The sequence below is a fragment of the Macrobrachium rosenbergii genome, chromosome 50 (genome assembly GCF_040412425.1).
Source record: "Macrobrachium rosenbergii isolate ZJJX-2024 chromosome 50, ASM4041242v1, whole genome shotgun sequence".
Lineage (NCBI taxonomy): Eukaryota > Metazoa > Arthropoda > Malacostraca > Decapoda > Palaemonidae > Macrobrachium > Macrobrachium rosenbergii.
In genome coordinates this window covers 627674-651312 of record NC_089790.1, presented here as the reverse complement: position 1 = coordinate 651312, position 23639 = coordinate 627674, and the positions used below count along the sequence as shown (strand labels likewise).

Genomic DNA, 23639 nt, shown 5'->3' with positions numbered 1-23639 from the left:
AATCTCATTACCGGGTGATTTTTGTGCCAGTAAAATGGGAATTGAATACCACCACTCCCTTACTCTATTGTGTGTGTATGTGTGTTTTTTTTTTTGGGGGGGGGAGGTGGTAGGTGGGAGGCATCTTTATAATCTACTGATTCTCCCTCCACACTCATGATGCGTCACAATTTTCGGTAATGATCGAGAGAGCTTATGAAATAAAATAATTCTCCATCCATTACTGGTCACCCATCCAAGTACTAACCAAGTTCAATATTACTTCACTTCACTGATCGAGAGACCAGTGGTGTAGTCATAGCTTTATTCTCACCTGTCGTATCAGTTAAACAATGTTGTTTTACATAAAGAACAGAAATGGTGCTTCAGTTAATACTAACAGAGACAGGAAATACTTGGTCATTTTGATTGATTTTACTCATTAACCAAAGAACGTAATCTATAGAGTATAAAGAGAACACCTGTCAATTTGGAAATGTTCGTATCAAGTGAAGCGAAGAATATGTATGAGAGTTGTATAACTGAAGCGAAAATAACTCTTGGAAATAATGATAAGGGTAATATAGCTTGAAACTCAGTTATCTTTGATATTGGTGATAAATTCTTCCATTTCATGTGTTTATAGAATAAGAGTAATGTTTAATATTAATAACAAGTATTTTACACTTTCGTGAAGACCAGATTATCTTCGGGAAACGGTCAAGTAATAATAATAATAATAATAATAATAATAATAATAATAATAATAATAATAATAATAATAATAATAATAATATGAAGACTCATTGTTTACTAGTAGTTTTAATTTGTGTGTGTAACCCCGATAATCTACGGGTAGTGAACTCGACTTTGAGACTTGCTTTCATCCAACCCGGGCCCACCCTCTTTCACCAATGGGCACTGTATGGGTATGTAAAATGTACGTATTCTGCTTTGACGGGTACACTAGTGACAGCGCCATTGACAGTGGTTTCTGTCACGCGAATTTTTTGACAGTTAACTCAGCTAGACTTTTATTGCTTTCGTCTCGTGATTCCTCTGTTAATAAATTGAGATTTTCAAAAAGATTTATTATTATAGGTATGACTGCATCAAGTAGTAAATGTATATTGTTAATGAACTATCACGCGTCAGTTTTTTCATGCACTTCGATATGGAAATCCTGTCATTTTGAATGTCGATCATGATAATATTGATATGCTTTACATTGCCATTTGGTTTCACATGTAAATTTTAAAATGTTACTGTATACCTCTCAGTTTCTACTACATTGTCCCCCTAGCCTTGACATATAAACACACACACACACACAAAACAATGAAGCCCCTGGTTGGATCGTAGACTATGAAAGAATGATCTGGACCTGCTCTGTAACCCACACGAGGTAGAACCATTTATCAGATATTCATCTCTTAATCGCTCGCTCGTGTTACCACCCAGTCCCTTCAGTAGACACATTGCTTTTTCATTTGTATGTAAATAGAGAGTGGATCCTTTTACCAAAGAAGGCTGCCGTTACTTTTGCTAGTTGTCGTTCCTCTTGCTTCATCAGTGATGCATGCCTTGTCACATTTAAATGGTTTTCTTGTCGCTGCTAAAATAAAAATCATTGAGGAGAAAGGGAAATAAATTAAAGTTTTTTTTTTTTGCGGGGGGAAGGTCTTTTTACAGTTAGATTACAGTAAAAGACATTCATGTTACTTGATAAACTTTGCCTTAATGTATTCCAATAGCAAGGACTTGAAGTATCACAGACACGGGTGTTATTTGTGGGGGAAAGGTGAAATGAACCATCGCTCTCCGTCCATGGCTCAAAAACTCGATTTCCTACACACTGTGGCAGGAACTTTTCATTTTTAGGAAAAGCAGGGAACGGTTCAGGAACTTAGCTGCAGCAACCACAAGAAAAGGGAACAGGAAAGGAAACGGAAATTATTTTCTAACGTATCATTGGAGAGAGAGAGAGAGTAGGAAAATAGAAATTTAGTTTTGCTGGCTTTTAACTTTTACCGTTCAAGAGCTGTTAATGTCGTGCAATCTTTACCCCTAAATCCCTAAATCGCAAGAGATAAGATTAAGTTAGCAAATGCATCAAAGTGAAATTACATTCAATGAGATCCTGTTAACTTGAAAGTCACCTCATTTGCATGTGTATTTGCGCAGAAATTTACCTATTCTTGTATACAGAGAGAGAGAGAGAGAGAGAGAGAGAGAGAGAGAGAGAGAGAGAGAGAGAGAGATCAATGCTTTTGGATTGTGGACTTCTTATACTGCATTGTACGCGACAGTCCACAAATATTGTGTGGAAGTCGTGAGCCCCAGATACAACCAGTTTGATAAGTCATAAATACCATCCACTAACAGGATGTGGAATTCTCAGTTTTTCTGTGTTTCCTGACTCATTCAACCTGTCTCTTCTTAGTGGGCGAGATTATCATTTCTTAGGAACAGAAATTCATGACCTTATTGGTCCCAGTGCTTTGCTGTGGCCAAAAATTTATATTCCGTTTCTTTATAATATAGATCATCAGTCATATGTTACGGTTTAAGGAACATAAATTCAATCATCAGTGCAATACCGTGGCTTCATTCGTATTGCTGACGGTTCCTGACATTGCATACTTTCTATTAATGCAGCCATTTATCATTTAGACGAATCTTCCCTCGGTGGGAAATTCAAGCCTTAATTCCCAGTGCATCCGCGGAGCCAGATCCCTCACTTTTAAATATTCTGAATTTTAAAGTCCTAAAGTCTCTGGTCGCGCATTTTCGCCTTCAAACTCGACCGTCAAAAAGTACGGACGGAAGGGTGAAGCCTTTTTTTATTTCCAAAACCTGCTGATTCAGCAAAATCCCTTCCCCCGAGATTTACGCCACAGAAGAAGACTCAAAAGTCTTAACGGAACGACAGAGGAAAGATGGGAAACAAAGACATAATGTAATTGTAGCAAGATGAAAGGGGCCTTCTGCCAAGGAGCGGCTCTTGTCTTCAGAGGGGCCCGTAAGTATACCCAATTAGAGTGCCATTAGCTTGAGACCGTGATTAATGGCTATTTACTCTTGTGATGGTCGATGCAATGGAACTCTTGATAGGCGTTCTAAAGAACGCACTGCCTCAGATTGGATTCCTACCTTTGGCTTTAGCAAATGCGACCATCCTGTGGTGATGGGGACAGTGTTTGTATGAATACGTGTATTTTTGTAACCAGTGATCAACGATGGAAGCAGCGCCTTTCTGGTTCAGGTTTGAAATGTGTTGGGATTCAGCGCGAAGAGAATGGTTTAATATATACGAGGTTCTGTAACAGTTATGATGTACGGGTCCCGATTTCGTCGTACATAGAAAGTCCAGACACACATATATAATATATATATAATACATATATATACATATATGTATGCATATATATATATATGTATATATAAATATGTATATATATAATTATATATATATATATATATATATATATATATATATAATATATATATACCATATATATAAATCCAAATAAATATTCTTCGTCCGCAAAGATTCGAGCCAATGCCTGAAAAAACGATAAGACAGTGACTACCTTTCTGAATAACTTGCAAGTTATTCCCAAAAACAATTAAACGATAACTAATAATGTTCTTTGTATATCCCCAGCAAGATTCGAGCCAATGCCTGTTTTAGAAAAACGATAAGACAGTGACTGAGACAGCACTTGTTCTATACCAATCAAAAGCTACAAACGTTGCCCCTGGAAATAATGCAATTATTCCCCGGGTATAGTGAACTGGATATTAAACGATATTTGTGCGGTTGATATTCTTGAATGTAAAAAAAATGTCACATTTGTATATTATTTCCGTGAATTGATATTAAAGGACAGCTTATGATATATATATATATATATATATATATATATATATATATATATATATATATATATATATATATAATTATGTGTGTGTATGTATTTATGTATGTACATATGTACATTATATATATGTACACATTGTTTGTGAAGTAGGGTTTGGCGGGTGAGTTTGTGTGTATGTGTGTTTCTGTTTGTTTCGATTTTTCGTCTTGTCTCAGTAACGGCGGTAGAGCGTAGCACACACTGACATGGAAAACATCTTCCGCAAAATGGTTTATGTTTGAAACAGCTTTAAATGATAATAATGACCGTCATTGTAAAGTTCTTCGTGGTTTATCTTGTACACTTTAATGCATTATATGAATTACGTAATTACGTAATCATACATATTAAAGACGTAGGGGAGATGCACCATCATGACATTCTCTCCTTCAAGGAAAATCGACCGATTTCTAAACATATCTTGATCATAATGCGAACGAAAAATAAACTTTCCTCTCACTTGCTAACTTACCGATACGAATATTATTTAGCTGGCCATGAAGACTGGGACCCACCAAGTCATTCAGAACGCGTTGCCGGTTGGGATATTTAAAGAGATCATTATTTTATAAACAAAGATAGGAGGCGTCGATGCTCACTTTGGTAACCTCCTTCTAAATCATCACTGGTTATTTTTGTCTCTTTCGGAATGGTAAGATTCACCCTCTTTCCTAATGACATCCGCCTTTATCCTATTTTTACCGCGTAGATTCCGTTAGGAGGGGTAGAGGAGGCAGCCAAGTGCGAAATGTCAGTTCATCTAGGATGGATGGGTGATATACCTGTTGGAAATTTCACCGTTATGACTAACGCGCACTCATTGTGGGGGGGCAAGCATACGATTGATGAATTTCGTCTCATTACCAAACAGATACGGGCAATCGGCATATCCGTTTTGGCATTACGTGTCCCGAAGTTTCTATTGCACCCTTGAGCTCTTTGCGGTTATAACTGACTCGAGAGAGAGAGAGAGAGAGAGAGAGAGAGAGAGAATTTCTCATGACTGCCAGCTTGTCATGTAAGCGAATTCTTTTTTATTTTGTTTACTCTCGTCATTTGAAGAGGATATCCGTTGTGAGAGCAAAGATTGCGCTCGTCCCAGTGAACATCTCTTTATTTGTACAGATAAGCTTTATCGGAAAGAAACGAGAAGTGTTCGAATTGAAATGATCAAGAATGAATCACACTGGAACTTCTGTACGACGTGCACGCTTCCAGTGAGCGTACCTAGCCGTACCAGTCACCACCTTCCTTGTCCACACCGGCGTCTTTACCTTCCTTTGTTATTTTTATCCTCGCCATTCTTCGGCATTCGCATCGTTGAGCAACATAGGCGGGGCTATAAATCCGAACAACCAAGCTGGTGAAAATAAAAATAACAATTTTCTAACTCTAACTTTGCGAGAACAAAGTTCCAGGACATTATGCTTACTGAGTGGGGAACTCGAGGCCGAAGCGCATGCGCGGCTGACACTCGGGGCTTCCAGTCAACTTCGGTGGGCAGTCGTAACCCTATCGCCGTCTAGGGAACATGTGCTTGTGAATTTAATAGGAACATTAAATGAAACATGTGTTGCACATCGTGGCTTACTATATTTTTAGTATGTGGCAGCCTAACATCATGGAGTTGTTTTGGACAGGTCATCGTGGATGAAGATCGAACGTCTCAACCAGGAACAGGTGAGTGTGAAAACCATCCGGCAATCCGCGGGTGACGGCGTATGTTATATACCTGGTGAGGTTCACCACTCAGGTGTGTATCTTTTACTCCACCCCGTCCTGGATAGCCCACGAGACTCTCTCTCTCTCTCTCTCTCTCTCTCTCTCTCTCTCTCTCTCACAGGCATTTAAATCTGGGTACTGTGTTATCTTTCATCGCCATGACCACTTTCCTGTTAATTTTGGCTTCCGTTGGAGGAATGCGTCGCATCTGTCATGCAGATGTTTTCGTTTCTCTCTCTCTCTCTCTCTCTCTCTCTCTCTCTCTCTCTCTGAGGCATTTAAAAATGGGGACTATGTTGACTCCTTTTTTTTTTTTGTTATCTTTCATCGTCATGACCACTTTCCTGACTGAGGCCTGCTGGTAACTTTTGTTTCCGTTGAAGGAATGCGTTGCATCTGTCATGCAGATGTTTTCGTTTGTTGCAATAAATTCTTCAATTTTCTTGTTGCTCCTTTTTTGTCTCGTTTCAGTAATTGTGATTTAAACGTAATCCCGAAGTAGCTCTCTGTAAAAATGTAGTCTTAACTTTTTTGTCTCGTCAATAGAAAGATGTCAACTTTTGGGCAGCCTCTGGGCTCCCAGTTTCCATTATATCGTTTGTGTTCATAAAATACTTTGTATTTATACCGTAAACGTCACCATATTTAAACTTGAAAATATGGAGGCTGGAAAATGTTGAATGCCCGTCATTGCAGTTGATATTTTCCGGTTTATATATGTGGTTTTCGGGGGAGCCAGTAACGTTACCACGTTCATGTTTTAAAGCAAAGCCCAGTTCGGGATTTTGTGTTGGAAATACATTTTGATCGTTCAGGAAAAATGTTTTTTATTTTCTGTTAAGACTCGGTAATGCGGTCAGGATTGGAGCTTTAGGCCTGAGTATTGTATTATTCCTTCTTCATTTAGTTATAAACGAGTAGTTTTAACCAAGGCTTCGAAGATATTCCGACGTCACGCGGAGTTCCCTATTTTCTCTCTCTCTCTCTCTCTCTCTCTCTCTCTCTCTCTCTCTCTCTCTCTCTCTCTCGACGGTCGTGTAGAGAAATCAGGGAAAATCATTGCTGAGAAAGTTTTCGTGAACTCCGTACCGAGTTCATTTAGGTCGCAGCCACAGCGGGTTTGCGTAAGCTGCTCCTTGCTGCCACCAGGTTGGGTCCTCCCCGAATTGAGGGACCACCAGAAACTTTCAAATGTCTTGAATGTGCATCGATAGATCCCTCACCAAAGCCTTATGAACGTCGTTTCGGTCAAGGATGTTGGAGTGGCGCCTTTTCGTTTTTCCCAACGAGACTTTTATGGGAATCGTTTTTTTTGTCATAGTTTCCTGATCCCGTGTAATCTCAGGCCCTTTGGGTTAAGCCTTCTCTCATTTTCTTTTTGACAGAACTGACTGTGGGGAGGGTATTTGATCCTGCTTCCTTTCACGCATAGGTCTACGTTCCCTCCTGAGCATTTGTGTAAGGTGTCTTGCATAAGCCTAACGCCGCATGTCCGCAAGGCCAATGGGGCCCTTACATAAGCCCTCGTGTGGGAATTGAAAGTACGTTGACCGACCCCTTTAATTTTCATAACACTGCTTTACAGCGTTCGCCATGCACTGTCTTGTAATTGGTGTTCCAAAGAATGCTGTTGATGTATATCACTGCTTTATGTATGGTTTCAAAGGCGGTGTCAAATTGTATGCAATCGGCAATTCCTTGTGCCTGGTTATACCAGTTAGCTTGGGGCATAGGTCTATGTGCCAGTGACCTTCGTATTAAATATCAACATAAATGCAGGCCTACTCATATGTAGTTTTCTTGGGTTATACGAGTATTTGAAACTATGCGTGCACATAGTTCTGTAAGTAAATGTACCCGCTAACCTTTTTTTTTTTTTTTTGTCAATTTTGACATATTGGATGATGTCTAGATGGTAAGTAGCTTAGGAACTCAGAGCTTACTTATACAGCTTTATTAGTTCTTCACAACCTTTGAAGAGAACCGTCTACCATATTTTTTTATATTATCATTATCAGCACGACAGCTGTATTTAAAAGCCAGTTACTTCTGCCGGCTTAAGTTCTCTATTCTTGTCGAAAGCCAGAGCAGATAATGCTTCATCCTCTAATGTCTTGCTTTTGTAGATAAACGATTTCATTCAACTGCACATTTCGATCAACCAGCGATTTGACACCACTTCATGATCGAAGTTATCCAACTCGATCGCAAAGACATGGAATTGTAGCCATTGATATTTTCACTCGGTTGATGATTCATTGCGTGGTGGTAGCGGGTGAATCACGAATCTGTAGTGCGTGACGAACAACCAGTTGTGAAACTGCCTGGATTTAGTTTTCTTACAGGCTCTAGTCTTTGATGTTTTCTTGATTTCTAACTCGCCTGCTTTTTTGTGTGTTTTTTCTTGCCCCGTTCGCTCTGTTGCTTTATTCTTGGTTAATTGTTTTTTTTTTCTCTGTTGCTATTTTTAATTAATTTTACGCAGCTTTTTGTAATTTCGAACTGAGATTTCTTTATATTTCCATAACCATTCCCATTTTTTTTTTTACCTTCATCACCAGACGCCAGGTAAAGCTTGCAGGCTTACCAGTCTTTCTGCATCAGGAACTCTGACATTGCCGGTGTGACGTTAAAGAAAAATATTAATAAATACCGTTCGGGGAATCATGTGTATCCCGTCATTGACGTTATGCTTATTTTACTTGAATGTAGCACACGTACATTTTTAATAACTATCCCGAGATCTTTAATGCATATGAAACTTTCTATGAGAACACTTTTTCATCATTTTGTTGTCAAAACCCCGTAGGTTTAAATGAAGTACGTTTGAAGTTGAGTACGTTTAAGACTGCAGTGTAAAGTTTTTGGTATATGTGTAAAGATGTCACACCGTCAAATCAACCAAGCATAATGAATTTTTTTTTTTTTGGATTATATGTCAACCAAATTACGAAGTTGTCAGCTGTAATTATAAAACAACCCTACGAAGGAGCATACGAAGGCCCGATCAGAGAACGTGCGTGATTGTCGCATGCCAACCACACCCAGAATTTTCTATATATTTTAGAGAAGTAGGCCTATACGTGCCTTATTTTACGTTATGGATTTAAAAACAGTTTTTAAATAACCTGGCCAAGTGTTTCCAATATATATGTATGTATATATGTGTGTGACGACTACGTTTATTATCACTAAGGGTGGTTCCCAACCCGCATGGTAAACTTTCGGCATGCCCCACATTTCTCCCACGTAATGTTTCGGTAACCTGTCGTAATGGATATGGAGTGGTTGTCATTATGGGAAGGCGCTATGACTATGCCCGATGAATATGTTATTAGTGAGGGTGGCTGTAGTCTCACCTGGGGGCGGTTCGTGCTGTATCGCTTAATTATAGCTGAAGGTACCTTTTAAAGGTACTGCATCCATACGTATGGTTCTCAGACATGACACGAATACACGTACTAGACGTCTCACGCGGTTCCCTAACAGGGCGCGCACATAAACACTATATATATATATATATATATATATATATATATATATATATATATATATATATATATATATATATATATATATATATATATATATATATATATATACAGTATATATATATATATTTTATATATAAATTTATTACTTGTTCGTTTTTCATTAAAGGCTGAATATAAGTACGTTTCGTGCGTGACCTGTGGCATTATCATACGAATTCGTAGATTGCGTTGGCTTTGCATTTGCAAAGTGAAAATACACAACCTTTTTAGTTTTGCTCTAATGCATTCAAGTGAGCGTAATGACATAACGTATGCGAAAGGAAAATAGTTAAGAGGACTTGATGAAAGTGTCCATTACACTTTTTTTTTTTATTTATATAAAGTGGAGTGAAAATTAGCATTAGCCAGGGCGTCACTGCTGGAGAAAGCTTCCCTCAGCCAACACTTTAGCTTGCTCGCAAATGGGCGGATGGGTGGTATTATGAAGGAAATGGGTTTTGGGGGGGTGGTTGGAAATGATACCTTTTTTTTTTTATTTGTTTTTCGTGGTTTTGCAGTGGACACTTTCGAGTGAAATGTGTCTTGTCGAATGTATTTTTAGCGAATGTAGCTAGTGAGTTTTGTAATGTTCAGATGGATATAATATGAATCACGAGTATAGTCAGTACTTCAGTGCGCGTCTCTGGGTTATTGTGAATTTTTTTTGCTGCTGTTGTTTCTTATTATGTAAAAAAAACCTTTTGAGTCCTGGATGCTGTTAGTACCTTATTTTCCCACTGAGAATTTCCTAGAAACATTGGTGACCATTTCATTGCTATTGTCAGTTCGTGGAATATATGTTTTCACCTTAAAGGGTGGGGAAGAATGCAAAATCACGTTATAATACAGGTCCTGGTTGTTATATACAGTTACAAAGACTAAGAATAGGAAAATTGATAATAACAATAAGGGAAGGACAAAAAGGCGTTTATACACATGTTTATACACACATGTATGGGACACGTTTATTGGAAGTCGGATGCCATTCGTCTTCGGAACTGCCTTTCCAAGAAGCTTGAAGATAAAATTTCCCCAATCATGATACTTTAGGAAAGGTTCGACTGAAGCAGGAAGGTACCATCAGTGTGTTGGTACCATCACCCTGTTGAATATTTCCTGGTAATTTCAACCTCTCTGGGAGCGTGGGTGATTCTTGGGTGGCTTTCATTCACATTGCGTCATTCTTTTGTTGTGATTATGGATTTTTGTGTTTAATGTTGTGAAATAGTTGTTTTGTTGGTTGTATTTATTTTTCTCATAACTTTTTTTTTTCAATATGGCCGTTAAGTTATGACCAGAAAGATTTTATGACGCATTTACTAAGTGCTTCATGGTCGTGAAAAAATGCATATACTCTGATGTGTATGTATTCATCGCCGCGTGAAAGATGTAGATGTTATGCTTAATCGAGTACCACAGTAAATCCTAGGGTCGAGATTAGGGAAGGAGGAAGAGGTCCTGGAGAGGAGGAGGAGGACGAGTGTTTTGTTTGTGTAGTCTCGAGAGGTAATTGAATGTTATGAAAAGGGGGAAGGCGATGGAGTTGTGAAGCGGCAAAAGATGGCTCTGCCAGCTGACGCTGAAAGGGGATTTTCTTCTCTCCCTTTTTCGTGGTGTGGGTGCAAGCATGCCCTTGCCTTTGGTCCAAGCATTTGTTTGCTTGTTCGTTTCACCATCCGTCATGACCCATAGTTCTGTTCACATTTTGCCGAAACGCATATTCATAGAATTTTGTTCTTGAAAAGCTTGATAATGCCGTGTTGCTTTTAAAACGTGATGAAGCCTCATTGTAGATGTGTTTTTTTTTCGCCTGTTTATAATTGAAGCACGACTTTTGAAACAGATTTCCGGGACGTGTTTTCCTTGTAATTATGCGTTATTATCTGCATACCGTGTCTGACGGAAGAGATATTTGGGCGTTTTGCTATTCACTTTATAGATAAGTCCAAATTTGTAGTCGCAGCATGCGTTTGTTTTAGTTTTTCTCTTGCTCTCTAACCTAGATGTGTTCTCCCTGTCAGGGCGATGCCGCTGTCACGGGTGTTCTACCGTGGTTAATAATCATTGCGTGTTTGGCATAGTAACGCCAGTGGAATGCATGTGATGGTTGTGTTAAGTTTATCACTGACAGTGTGATTGTCACGGATTGTGCTGCGCGTTGTTTCGTCTCTCAGATCAGCCCTGAATAGCTTAACTGGTGCGCTGTTTGCTGTTGTTTGACCGCAAGGCAAGCAGAAAGAGGGCGATATCCTTAACCAGTTTTCTACTTAATATATGATTTGATTTAGGCGTCTGTTCTTACCGTTGGTAAGTCGAAGAAATTACATTAAACGTTTGTTCGCGTTTAATGTTTGGGTTGAGCTCCTTGCATTACGTTATTGAAAATACTTGGACGTGCGATCAGTGACTGGTTCCCGTTGTAACTTTTTCTTATATATTCGAGAGGAGAAAGGTCAGGTGGGCCGTCGTTTTGGTGCTCCTGGGGTCCGTTTGTAGAGCATTAAAGTGGCTGGTACTTTTCAAGGATTAAATACTGGCTTTTACGTGAAAAGGTATTGCGAATATTGTTTTATTTTGGTATTGTGATTTTAAGGATGTATTTGTTTGGTTTATAAGTATGCAGATTCTCTCTCTCTCTCTCTCTCTCTCTCTCTCTCTCTCTCTCTCTCTCTCTCTCTCTCTCTCAAGTTTCTTTCTGGCGTTATGCTCCCATTACGAATATTGTTTCAATTTTAGTATCGTGATTTTTAAGGATGTATTTGTTTGGTTCATAAGTACACAAATCTCTCTCTCTTTCAAGTTACTTTTTTGCGTTATGCTCCCATTACGAATATTGTTTTAATTTTAGTATCGTGATTTTTAAGGATGTATTTGTTTGGCTCATAAGTATACAGATTCTCTCTCTCTCTCTCTCTCTCTCTCTCTCTCTCTCTCTCTCTCTCTCTCTCTCTCTCTCTCTCTCTCGTTTCTTTTTTGCGTTACGTTCCCATTAACGTTCCCAGCTGGGTTTATTATATGAAAATTTAAGCATTAAAGTAGTTGTTCTAGCACCTTTCAGTTTATGTCTTCGGCATCAGTATAATGTCTGGAAATTATTAACTGATATGATATTGCTTCCTTTCACAAGTCCGGGCGCGATAATCGTTTATGGGTCAATTAGGGACCGCTTTTGTCTTTGAGAGGCATTGAAGTGAAATTCGTGCTCTTCGTTTGACTTGGGCTTCGTTTCCAAAAAGTTGCTCTGGATGGCGGTGGTATTAGAGTATTAATTTTATTATTCATCTCTAACAGTGTTGTTTGTCGCATCGCGAAAACAAGGCGGCAGTTGGCCAGTAGAAGATCCTTCCTACTCACGTGTCGCCAGAAAACTGGTTTCATGCAGCTTGCGACCTGCTCCGGTGTTGGTTTTGTCATTTTTTTGTTGTTTTCCCTCCGGCTAGGGACGGGTTGTGAAACTATTCTTGACGTCTACATTCCCCGGTTTGTGATTCTCTCGGTCCCTGGAATCGTCGTCCCCTCGCGCTAATTGATTTAATCTTTGTGTGTGTGGTGTCGATTCTGCTGGCCTCTGTTGTGCGGTCGCTGCTGCATCTGCTTCCAGTCTCTGGAGCCTTGTCTCTTTACTGAACCCAAAGGCCCGCCGTAGATCTTCTTCTTCTTCTTCTTCTTCCTTTTAAGTGTCTGTACTCATTTGATTTTGGCTTGAGGCTTTTTAGGCACCAACTTTGCTGCGTTTGTCGATCGATCGCTCTTAATGCTTAAACTCCTTTGTTATTTTGCGTACTAGCTTGTCAGACTTTGCTTTGTGGAAAAGTTCCTTCGTTGTAAGGTTTGAATCGCAGTCTGGTTAGAAGTTAATTGAGAAAACCTCCTGAGGCTTGTCAGGTGGATTCTCTCTCTCTCTCTCTCTCTCTCTCTCTCTCTCTCTCTCTCTCTCTCTCTCTCTCTCTCTCTCTCTCTCCCCTCGTTTCATTGTTTCTTACTTCGTTTCTTTTTCTATTATATATGATTAAGCTCGATATTTTAAGTATTGGAATGCTGTTTGCCCCAGGGAACCCTTCGGGTCAATTCCTTCTTAGCTGCAATTGGTATAATACAGTGGAGGATAGGACCTCGATTAATACCCCGTAAATGACCCTTTTTTTATTTTAGTGAACCGTTTAGTTTTGAGCACTATGGATGCTATATTTTTTGTGGAAAGCATCCAGATATGGTGTGATTCAGGAACCCAACACTGCCAGGTTCACAATCAATTTTCTCGCCTTACACTTCTCATTAAGGTAGAACTACCAGCAAATCATGAGAGTTCTCTCATATTGCAGTGAGTGCTTGTTAGCGATCTACCCCTTTGTTAGCGCTGTTGCGAACTGCATTATAGTCGGCTTTTGATATTTGGTTTTGTAAGGGAAACCGGGTTATGCTTTTGTGCTGCCTGTAAGTGATTCCGGCTTAATTATTTTCCTTTGATGGGTTGATAGTTTTTCTTCCTTTAGGATTGAATCTTCCAATTTCATTTCATTGGGATCGAAAGGTTTATTGGGTGCGAAACGCTGGAATACCTGATTGTATTTTAGTAATGCAAGCGTCAGTAAATGCCCTTTGGTGTGAAAAGGTTACGGTACTGTCTGAAACAGAATGACGCAGGTTATCGTGTCGCGTACAATGAGAAAGCGTTAGGCTCCGATATATCAAGTTCGTATTGAATTTTGGCAACATGTCAGCTTAGGTCGACTGATGCATTTTGTAGACCCCGGTGGAATGGAATGGTATGCCAAGTACATGCTTTTTCAGCCTCTTCATTTCAAGAGCTTACAGTTATGGTGGTATTCACCTGCATATTATAGCAGACAGTTTATCCGATAGTTGTCTTGTGTGAGGATGACCAATATTATAGGTTGGAGTAAGTTTTTTTTTTTTTTTAGATCATAGTAGTGCATTTTGAAGTGCTTTCCCAAATCTAATGTTTTTTCCCATTAACTTTTGGCAAATCATGATGGTATTCAGTAGCTACAACTGTTCCTAGTAACAGCACATGCTTAGGATATATGAACTTAGCTTATAAATTGAAGTTTATATTTAAAGTGTGAAGTTTGTAGCTATTTATTTTTTTCAAATCTGGGAAGGAATATGTCATAATCTGAAGTCATGAGAACTGCGGACGGTGCTTGCATATTTTCGAGGCAATGAGAGGAATATAATGGGTAGCTATTATTGAATATATGATAGTCGACAGTCGAGGTCACTAAAGCATTCTAGACAGCAGTAGTCAGGCATGCTTATTAACCATTAAATGTCAGCAGGAATTGGTAAAGTCTAAACCTTCTTCCATCTACGCTGGCATCTACAGGGGAATGTTGCCTCGTCTTTCCCATTTTTCTTGAAAGGCAGAGAAAGAGATCTCTCCGCCATTACGTCTCGCGACGTCGGGGGAGAATTAATTGGGCATATTGAATAGCTCCCGAGAACCTGCGGCGGCTCCCATTAGCCGAAGAACCACCCCCGTCCAGAAACAGTGCGTGTCTTCTCACGATGCTCTGCCATGCGTAATTGCTCTGAAATGAAGAAGGCTGCTGCTGCTGGTACTGGATGCTCACTCCGCGGACCTGGCATAACGGGATGTCGAAAAGGTGGGAGGCGGAGGTAGGATTGGGTAGAAGAGACTGAGGAGTCGGGGGTTGAGGAGGAAGTAGGAGGGGCGGAGGTGGAGTGGTGAATAGAATAGGTGAGGGGGTCATCTCCCGGGTCATCGCTGGGCTAGATAGCTTTGGGAGATCCTGCGACATGTTTTGTTACGCATCAATGTGAATTCTGGCGTGTTATAGCCCCCATACTCCGTACAGTTGGTGGCTTCGGAAAGGGTTAGTCTTCCGCATATGGGCAGTTCTTTTGGGAATACACCACAGTTGTGTAATTACCAGATACATAATTCACTGTTAGGTCAACAGAGCCAATTATCGGTTTTATAATTAGGTTTCTTTGTTTTTTTGTGGGTCGTTATAAGGAAAATATTGAACTTTTAGGTAACTTTATAAACAGAGTTTTGTTTTATTATATATATATATATATATATATATATATATATATATATATATATATGTGTGTGTGTGTGTGTGTGTGTGTGTGTGTTTTTTTCTAGCCACTTTCTTTTTGTTGATCATCTTTTTCGTGGCAGTTGATAGCAACTTCCTGGTTCCCAGGGTCTTGTGTATACATTAATAAGGAGTGAGGCTGAAGAGAAAGATGTTTGCTACCTCATACTGGATGCTTTTGGTACCAGGTTATTTATATATATATATATATATATATATATATATATATATATATATATATATATATATATATATATATATATTCATGGAAAGCATAACTTTTCTAAATAAGTATCTGACAATGAGGACTGTCCAGTTCAATGAGAAAGTTAGTAACTTTTCTTGAATAAAATTGATACCATCCAGTTGTAAAGTTAATTAGTAATAATATATAATATATATATATATTATAAAGTATATGATATATATATGTATATATGTTTCTGACTCACATCAGGATCAACCCAGGTCTTTCAAATGAAAGACCAGAGCGCTGCCAACCAGGCCACACTGTCATAAAAAAGTTGGAGCCTGAGTACAGCTGTACCCAAGGAATTACCTGGGTAGGCTAACTGCTAGCATACCAGCGTCTATATATATATATATATATATATATATATATATATATATATATATATATATATATATATATATATATATATATATATAGATAGAGAGAGAGAGAGAGAGAGAGAGAGAGAGAGAGACTGAAATGGCTTTTGCAGCTGCCGTTGACCCCAAGAGAGAGAGAGGAGCTTATTTGACATTTCTGCGGCATTTCTGAAAAACGTTCGCGACTGCGACTGTCCACTAAATGCTCCTCGGACTTGTGATCAGGACCATCCCACTTTCTAAGTCAACCACGTCGGGAGCAGGCAGTTTCAGTTGAGGGTCAGGAGGGATGCAGCGTGGAGTCAGGTTAGGTGTATGGTAGAGAAAGTTAGTGGAGGGAGATTAAAAGACCAAAGAGTTACCCGTTTGGTGTTGTTATGGGTCTAAGGCAGCGGTATGCTATGTATCCATGGCTGGTTAATATCTTTATCGAGGGAGTGATGTGAGAACTCAGGGAAACGAGAAAAGTCGTAGGGTTAGATAATGAGTCTTGAGGAGTTACTAATGGGGATTGTGAAAAAGCAGCAGAAATTAGAGGAGTTGTTTGAAAATGTTTGTAAGTGATGTGAAGTTAATGGTAACCATGAAGATACAGCACTGAATGGTAATGTGGAAAAATGGTAGGAGTAGCTGGCATATAGTTATGATGAATTAGATATTACGGGTAATGGTGGGATGAGAGTAGAGTCATAGGATAATTGAAGCAAGGAAGATAGCTGGGTGTTTAAAATGAAAATAAAATAAAAGGTGAAAATTCAAGGTGCAGTAGTAAAGGAATTGCTGAGACACCTCTTTTGTATTGAAGTAAAGTATGATTTTAAATGGGAATGAAAGACTAAAGGCGAAGCTATTAGAAATATATTTGCCTTTATATGTTTGTCGCAAGAAAAAATCGTAGGGTAAAAGTTGCGGAAATGCGCAGAAGCGCCAAGTATAAAAGTCAACAGAACAGATCATAGTGTTTTGAGATGGTTTATAGGCAAAGGCAGAGAGGAGAAGGCGAAGATTTGAAAAGTGCTGTATGGGTAGATTTAGGAAGGTAATTAGAGAGGAGGACCTTAATGTTTAGGAAGCGCTGGTGTGAGAGGGGACTGGCGCAGTGTGTGTGTTTGTAAGGAAGTTGAATGTACCAGCGTAAGAAACTTGTCTCTGTTTTCAAATCAAATCATTAATGTTATCACGGTCCTGTGAATGTTCCCATATATATATTTAACTGTATAAACTGGTTACTTCGTTCCTTAGTTTCCCAGGAGTGAGGTTTCACCTTCAGACAATTTTTTTTTTTGTATAATTGTCAGTGGCAGTAACTGTTTATAAGATGTAGGCGGTGTTGGATAGCATTGGTCCCTAAACCAGAAAGCACTGAGCAGCCACCCAGCGGAACACCTTCGGCGAACGTTCCCTTACATTAGAAACTGCATAAGTCCCCCTAAACAGGTAAAGATTCTTTGTTCCGAGTTTACAGAAAAGAACGACATTCATTAGGAGGTGAAGTTTCCATTGTATTGGAGAAAAAGATCTGGGTTACCAATTAGTTTGGTTACGGGTCGGTTGGGAGGAGGCGAGGCGACCTACCTACTTCACCCCCACCCTCTCTTCCTCCCCAAACTCCCCCCCCCCCTCACAGTAAGGAGGGGGATTAGCGTGGGAGTGGGTGTCTCTTACCGTTACGATCGGTCCAAACAAGGTCCAAAGACACCTCTCTCTCTCTCTCTCTCTCTCTCTCTCTCTCTCTCTCTCTCTCTCTCTCTCTCTCTCTCTCTCTCTCAAAACATTTAGTCATCTTCTCCCTTGTATATCCAGGATGTGCATGAATACTCGTTATGGTATCGTTGTAATGAACTGATCATTCTCATCACCGCCCTTTAATAGGCTAATGTTCATAATTATAGGCTTCAAAAGTATAAAGGGCCTATGACATTAAAACCGTGGCTTATTGAATGTGCGCTCGAGAGAATCTTCTGAATATTTTCGTCCCATTGGAGTGAGGAATACCTCGTCGAGGCCCTGGAGTGAGGAATACCTCGTCGAGGCCCTCCCGTTTTGATGGTTTACACACCGACGCAGCAACGAACCCTCACATGATGCCGTTTCTTCGTTGTGTGAGCTGGTCGTGTTTACCGCTGCGTCACGAGGCAAGAGAGAGAGAGAGAAAGAGTGAGAGATTGTAAAACTAGCAGAAAAATATATTCTTATTTGCGCGTTTACTTCCGCATTGCCAGACACTGAAGCTACCAACGTTGTGTGAAAAGCCAGCTTAGGCGACTAGTTGCGTTGCTTGTTGAAGGCTGAAGGCATTTACCATAACAAATATAAAATATGTTGGTATATTGGTTTCTTTGTTGCGTCATCTGGTAATGATGATTTCTTTTTTGAGTTAAAACAAGAGCTCCGTCAAAAGGGAGCAATGTGACTTGTAAAGCAGGTAGCCTAGTCCTATATTCGGGCTTGCACGAATTTATAACAGTGCAGCCTGCACTCAGTAAAAGAATCTGGATGCCTCTGGAACTGCATAAAATTATCAGTAGGAACTTTGAGCGCTGCACTTTCCTGTGATAAACCCGTCGGTGTTTAGAAGTAAGAGATCGGAGAAGAATTCAAGGGGAAATTTCGTTTGCAGTTTGAAAATCAAGTCTGGAAATGCTTGCTGGAGGTGACACCTTAATGTCGAGGTAAAAAAAAGAGCTGGCGCTTATGCACGGAAATATAGATTTGGAGATGGTTTTGCTTTCAGCTAATATATTCGGCTTTTACCAGCTTTTTCGGTCGTGATTGGATCAGAGTGGAAATTCAAATCAGATTAAGAGGAATACTCAACGAAGTGGCGTCTGTCGAAGCGCAATTTCTATATAATTGGGAAAAATTATGAAAGGTGAAGTGTCATATTGGAATTGTTTAATCTTTCATTTCCGTTGCGGATTTCTTATCCGACGTTAGGCCACTAGACGAAGGGCATTGCAATATATCGCTTTATTATTCATATAGAAACTATTTGCCATAGGGATTCTTGGCGAATTTTTCCTTCATGAATTGTAAGATATATATATATATATATATATATATATATATATATATATATATATATATATATATATATATATATATATATATAGAGAGAGAGAGAGAGAGAGAGAGAGAGAGAGCACTGAGGATTATACAATATCCTGCCTGGGTAGAGGAATTACCTTTGTGAGGTGGGTTTTAGTGGCAATATGAAATCCTAGAGGGAACTGTGGTCACAAAGATTTAATTCAGGTAGGAAATTAAATGCATCCATTCCAGTGCTATGAGATTTAACAGCATGCCACACACATTTATCCTTTTGTAGTGGGTGCCACCAGAAAGGTAGAAACTTTCGGATGCTAACATGTTTTGAGGGATGAAATTGCGAGCCCTGCGACCTTTACTTGGCCTCACCTCCCGCTGGTACTCCATTTGCATCTGGCGTTAGGCCGGATCGAACCGCAGACTTGACAAATGCGAGCATGGTGCTCAACCACTGTGTGGTAATCTTGATCTAAAATAATGTAGTGGAAAATGTTTTTTGATTGAGGGGGTTTTATTTAGAAAATATGGCGTTAGACCGTAGGTGTTGATGAGCTGATTATAATCTTGACTGTTATTGAATTTTTTGTGGCAATGAGCAGGTGTAAGGAATTTCAGACATTTTGAGTAAGATTGTGGCTAGTGCAATTGAGTGGCCGACCATCAGGGAAGAAAAGGCGTTGATTGGATAAGGGGAAGGATTTACCTTTTGTATAAAGGCAAGGGCTATAAAAACTACTTTGCTTAGTATATTGGGAATGTATGCTGAAAGATTACGATTGAGAAGGGGAGACGATTGCAGACGGTTAGCGGAAGAGTATTCCGGATTTGAGACAAGGAAGCGGGTCTGAATCAAGTGTTGTTCAGAAACAATTTGCGACAAGTTTTAGAGTGAAGAACAGTCTTTGTGACATTAACGGACGTAGAGAAGACTTAAATAGAATTTATGTAAAGAAATGAACCAGCAAGGGTGTGGTGGGATGTATAGGCTAGAATCCAATTTTCTAAACGCAATTAGAGGATTTCGTGTTTCTAGCGAATCCTGTGGTACTGGATGTAGACGAGAGTGCGACTGGTTTTAGGTGGCGAGTCTCTGTTGTTGTTGGGTATCTTTTTTTTTTTATGGAAGGGGGGTTGGTGAGCCAGCGGTTGTCGAGAAAATGGAGCAAGAAGTGTTTCTATGGGTTAAAGTAGAGCACAAGTGATAGACTTGTGAGTGTCTGAAAGTAGATAGCAGTTGAGTGGTGAAGCGATGATAGATAGTTTGGATGAATAAATTATGCTAAGAGTTGTAGCCCATACTTGAAGCAGTTTCTTTCTTATTATATTCATGACCATGCATGCAGGAATGAATATATTATATATATATATATACTGTATATTGTTTTTGTACAAGAGCCATTTTGAGTTCTCATATCTGCATGTTAGTTGAAATAGTATCGTATGCCCTTTAAAGCACCAAGTTAACCTTTGTTAGACTTAGACCAGTTGTTAAGTGCACGCACTTGATTATAAAGCAATCTGTATGCATTTAAACTTTTTTGGGGGTCGCTGTGACTTTGCTGTGTAAGTATTGATTTGAAATTACCTGCCTCGATCTTCTCACGTGCTAAGAGTTGGTATCCTTGATTTTTTTTTTTTTTTTTTCAGCAACCCGGCAAACACCATGAGGATTTAAGCTTCGTGGTATTGTTTGTGAACGATCCTTTGTTCAGTCCTGTTGGGTCTAGGTTTCATAAGTCATGGATGTAAAGAAACCACTTTATTTTTTGTTGTTGTCTTAAGAAATACCTTACTGTTTTTTTTTTTGAGATTTATCGCTTCCTTTGAAAGCGAAGGAAACAAACGGGTGGTTTCATTCACTCCCATGTGCCTGAGATTTCACTCTTGTGGTACTTGCCGGCTTTAGATAAAACTGTACAAACTGTACATCGCTTCAGGCACTCTTGGAGACCGGGAAGGTTGCAGGCCGTTGCCAGTTTGCTCTTTTCTTCAACTGGAAGGAAACTGGAAAAGTGTGTGATTTTAAACATTTGCCTGTGTAGCGAATGCATCGTGGACAGAATCATTAATTAAGCATGTAGGCAGGATGTGATAATTTTTCACTTCTTTGCTGTATTTTGCCATCAGTCCGGAAAGGAGTGTGGCTGGGAAGCTGGTCTGGTCTGAGGACTGGAAACTTGGCGAAGTTTTCGGTCGGGTCATACAATCGCATGGGATCTGGCGGTTCACACACGACCTTTCCTTTTAGGGATTGTGTCCCTTACCTCTTTAACCATTGCCCCCCGTTTTTCTGCCTTTCGCTAAATAAGAACGGAAGGCGCAAGACCGCTCGGGTTAACGTATAGGTGTGGCTATACCAACAGGAGTTTGTAAGCGAGAGAGACGAAAAATGAAAGAGAATGTTGGTTGCCGGCAAGAACTCTCTTCTTTCTCCTCCCTCCACCACTTCTTCCCCTTTCTACCTGTTACACCTCTACCCTCCCTCCCCTCTCCGTCTTCTCTCCCCCTTCGTCGTCGTCTCCTCCCTTACCTCCCTCGCGCTCCCTCCTACAGGTGAATGACCGTAAACTTCTTACCGTCGCCGACGCCCCATTGCTTTGCACTCCTCGGCGAAGGGCCGACACCGTCCACAGCACTGAAGGTCTCTGTGATCAATTGATTTCCAGCTGAATGAATTCAGTAATGCTTCGCACATTGTTCGTGACTGGAGAGAGAGAGAGAGAGAGAGAGAGAGAGAGAGAGAGAGAGAGAGAGAGAGAGAGAGAGAGGTCTGCCGGTGATTTTGATTTTTTCAGAGCTCTGGTGTTTGTTCTGAATTAATATGGCCAGAAGTTTTGCTTCCGTACCAAGTTTCGGCGCGCCGGTTTGCCCTCTCTCTCTCTCTCTCTCTCTCTCTCTCTCTCTCTCTCTCTCTCTCTGCAACTGGAGCTGACTTTCATTTCTTTTCCCATTTTGCGTCATGTCTCGAAGAGGTATAACATGGCCACCAGGCGGTCCTTCGGTATTCCACGCTTTAAATGCAGATGGCTTTCGGTGTCGCATTTCTGCTTCAGTATGTCGTCGCCTTTCAGACGATTCTTTTGCTCGGGAACAAGGAATTTGGGCTGGGATTTCATTTCTAATTTGCGCAGCACCCCGCGAAAGAAGGTTTCGGACGTTTGAACTTAGATGCTTGAAAGACAATTTGGATATACGGGTCTGTGTGAGTAGGTTCCCGGCAATCTGACATCATTGTTGCAGTTTGAATTCGCGTTCTCAACCAATGCAGGTCGCAGTTTGAATTCGCGAGGGGTTCTCGTTGTTTGTGAAGAGGGCTGTAGTTTATGGCGTTAGGGGAGTCTGTTTTCATGTGTTGACGAGGGAACCATATGCATAAAGGCAGATAACTGTTTATTGTTGTGAGATCAGGCCGGATTATGTTCAGTGCTATGTTCATGATAGGTAAGGTGAGGAATTTAGACAAGAGTTGAAGGTAGATTAAAAGTTTTCGGTTGAAAATGAAAAGTGTAATTTATTATAAAAATCTATGTGTGTGTATGAGAGAGAGAGAGAGAGAGAGAGAGAGAGAGAGAGAGAGAGAGAGAGAGAGAGAGAGAGAAAGTACGCGTGGTTTTCGGGTTAATTCACTCCCGTCGTCACCGACTTTCGGGTGGAAACCCAAAGGACCGTAAACTGACGGCATTTGAGAAGCGGATTACACGTGCTAATGTCGTTCTTTTGTCACTTCCACGTGAAGTCTAGTTAATGCTGTCGTTACTCCCAACGCAACAGCTTCGAGAGTGAAGCGTTGGGGTGCAAACGACGCTGCAACGTGCAATCCTCCTCTCTTGCTGAATTTACAAAGCAAGAGGCGGGTGGAAGAAGGGGGGAGTAGTTGGTATTTTGGACACTAGAAATCCCCATTATGATTCTCTGCAGCAACAGCGGCGAATTTGGCCGAGTAGAAAGCACCCTTATTTATCAGATGGTTCAGGTTCGCAAAAAGTTCATGCGAGATTGCAGCAAGGTAGGAGAGGTGGTGGTCAAGGCGGAATGATAAAGTGAGATAGGCAAGTTTCTGGTTTCACGAGCGTGAATGAGTGAATAAAGGCTCCTTCGTGGCTTCACGAGTTGGCAGATAGTCACTAAGACCGAGAAAGTGAGGGAATACTTTCGTGTAGTTTTGTGTGTGAAGCGCACAAGTTGGGTAAGGCGGCCAACAAGAATGAGATATAAATTACAAAAATTACGAAAGTATCGTGGAACCTGCAGCAATTTGCTCGCTTGCAGAAGGAAAATGGTTTAGCATTAGAGGGATTTGGTAAGGTGTTAAATGAAGCCAAGTACACTGTAACGGGTCGAGTGGAAAATAATTTTGTTTTTACGCGGCGTAAACAAAGGAACCCCTCCCCCAAAATGGGAAATGAATGAGGAAGCAGTTTCTCTTGGGCGAATAAAAGAAATAAAAGACTTGTTAAAATTGCAAAATTGCAATAAAAGAAAAGCTGGAAAAAAGATTCTTTGTATCTTAGAATAAAAAAAAAAAGGACCTGTCTCTATTAAGTAAAGTGGAACAAAAAGTTGTCGGATTTGGTGAAGAAAGGAAAATATAAAGTAACTTCCTCTCTCTCTCTCTCTCTCTCTCTCTCTCTCTCTCTCTCTCTCTCTCTCTCTCTCTCTCTCTCTCTCTCTCTCTAAAATTGACAAATACAGAATACTGTTGTTATACTGGTTTGTTCAGATTGATTGACCTG

General features: G+C 40.1%; 1 protein-coding gene across 1 annotated transcript in view; it reads left to right on the top strand.

Annotated features, from left to right (window-relative positions):
- The first annotated feature begins 4932 nt into the window (after nucleotides 1-4932).
- mgl (megalin) overlaps nucleotides 4933-23639 on the top strand; it is a 511712-nt gene continuing 493005 nt past the window's right edge. Inside the window, exon 1 of the mRNA XM_067093356.1 lies at nucleotides 4933-5582. Coding sequence (XP_066949457.1) covers nucleotides 5471-5582 — 112 coding nt within the window. The 5' untranslated portion in view covers nucleotides 4933-5470. The remainder of the gene's footprint in view (nucleotides 5583-23639) is intronic.